The 1,383-nt window shown below is 47.6% G+C and overlaps 1 protein-coding gene across 2 annotated transcripts in view; it reads left to right on the forward strand.

Moving 5' to 3' along the window:
• Flot1 (flotillin 1) overlaps window positions 1-758 on the forward strand; it is a 9,761-nt gene extending 9,003 nt beyond the window's left edge. For both annotated transcript variants that reach the window (XM_021186527.2, XM_021186528.2), the window contains exon 13: window positions 472-758. In XM_021186527.2, coding sequence (XP_021042186.1) covers window positions 472-567 — 96 coding nt within the window. In that variant the 3' untranslated portion in view covers window positions 568-758. The remainder of the gene's footprint in view (window positions 1-471) is intronic.
• The last annotated feature ends 625 nt before the right edge of the window (window positions 759-1,383 follow it).

A 1,383-nucleotide genomic window follows, 5' to 3' on the forward strand; every position in this document is an offset into this window, starting at 1 on the left:
AGAGCACCTGACTGCTCTTCCGAAGGTCCGAAGTTCAAATCCCAGCAACCACATGGTGGCTCACAACCACCCGTAATGAGATCTGATGCCCTCTTCTGGTGTGTCTGAAGACAGCTATAGTGTACTTACATATAATAAATAAATCTTTTTTTAAAAAAACAAACAAAAAAACCAAAACCACATGTGTATTAAAGCAGTCTTTATCAAGCTGGGTTTGTTGGGATATCCTTGAAGCCTGCTCTAGGGTTTGAGCTAAGGAGTATGCAAGCAAAGCTCTAGTACCTCTGACCTCTTCAGTGATGGGTCCCCGTGACTACACGGATACCTAGAACTTGCTATGAGTCTACACCAGACTCGAGATGCACCTCCCCTCAGCTTTTTCAATGTCCAGAACCCATCCTTCCAAATGGATGGGACAGAGAACAGATGCTGGGTTCCCACGCTGTCACATCTTTTTTTTTTTTCCTCTAGGTCAATCACAACAAGCCTTTAAGGACAGCGTGTGAGCCCTCAGCCCTGGACGTGTGGCCTGAGCGGGTCTCATTGGGGAGTGGTCTCGTTGCATGAACCTCACCTGGCCTCCCTGAGCATGGCCCCCGACAGGGGTGCACACCTCTCCTTGCCAAATAGTCTGTGCCTTGCCTTGGAGGGTTTGCCCTTCTTAGCCCATTCATTGCCAGTGCCCTGCACCAAGACTGACTATCTCCAGCCCATCTCAACTATTTAACTTCCTGATTAAACTAGACTGTTTGAGCCTGGTTATTTATACTTCTTTCCTCACTCAGACCAAAAGATACCCCTAAAGATCTTGTTAAATAAATGAGGTACTGACACTAACAGCTAAAATACCAGTTTGCAGCAGGCTGGAAGCAGAACAAGTTCCAGGCCAGCCTGGGTAGCGAAAACCTGACTCCCATCTTCCCTAGAAGTTGGCCCTGCAGACTCCTGCAATGAAGTCCTTAAGTACAGCCCTCCCTGGGCTCACAGTACCAGTCAGGTGCCAGTCTGTGTTATAGGAAATGGTGTAGAATCCACATGCACCCCTCAAACACCCTGCTCTACATATTAAATCCCGACGACGTTTTATACCTAATACCTCTACTAGGTAGCTTCAGCTACTATTAACAAGGAACTCAAAGCCAGCCTGAGCAAGTCTCAAACTTAGAATGGTGTGACTACAGGTTAACCCCAGAGGGATGTGCAATGTGTTGGGAGGGTTGCTGATGGGGTGTCAGGTGCTATTTTTAGGATTGTGGGCTGCTTTGAACCCACAATCTTTCCTTTGAAAGCTGGCATTAGAGGTTTGTCCAATTGGAATACCTAGAGAGCTGGGGATGTCACTCAGTGGTCCCCAGCCCTGAAAGAAACTGCTAGGCATGCCAC

Source organism: Mus caroli, chromosome 17 (genome assembly GCF_900094665.2).
Source record: "Mus caroli chromosome 17, CAROLI_EIJ_v1.1, whole genome shotgun sequence".
NCBI lineage: Eukaryota > Metazoa > Chordata > Mammalia > Rodentia > Muridae > Mus > Mus caroli.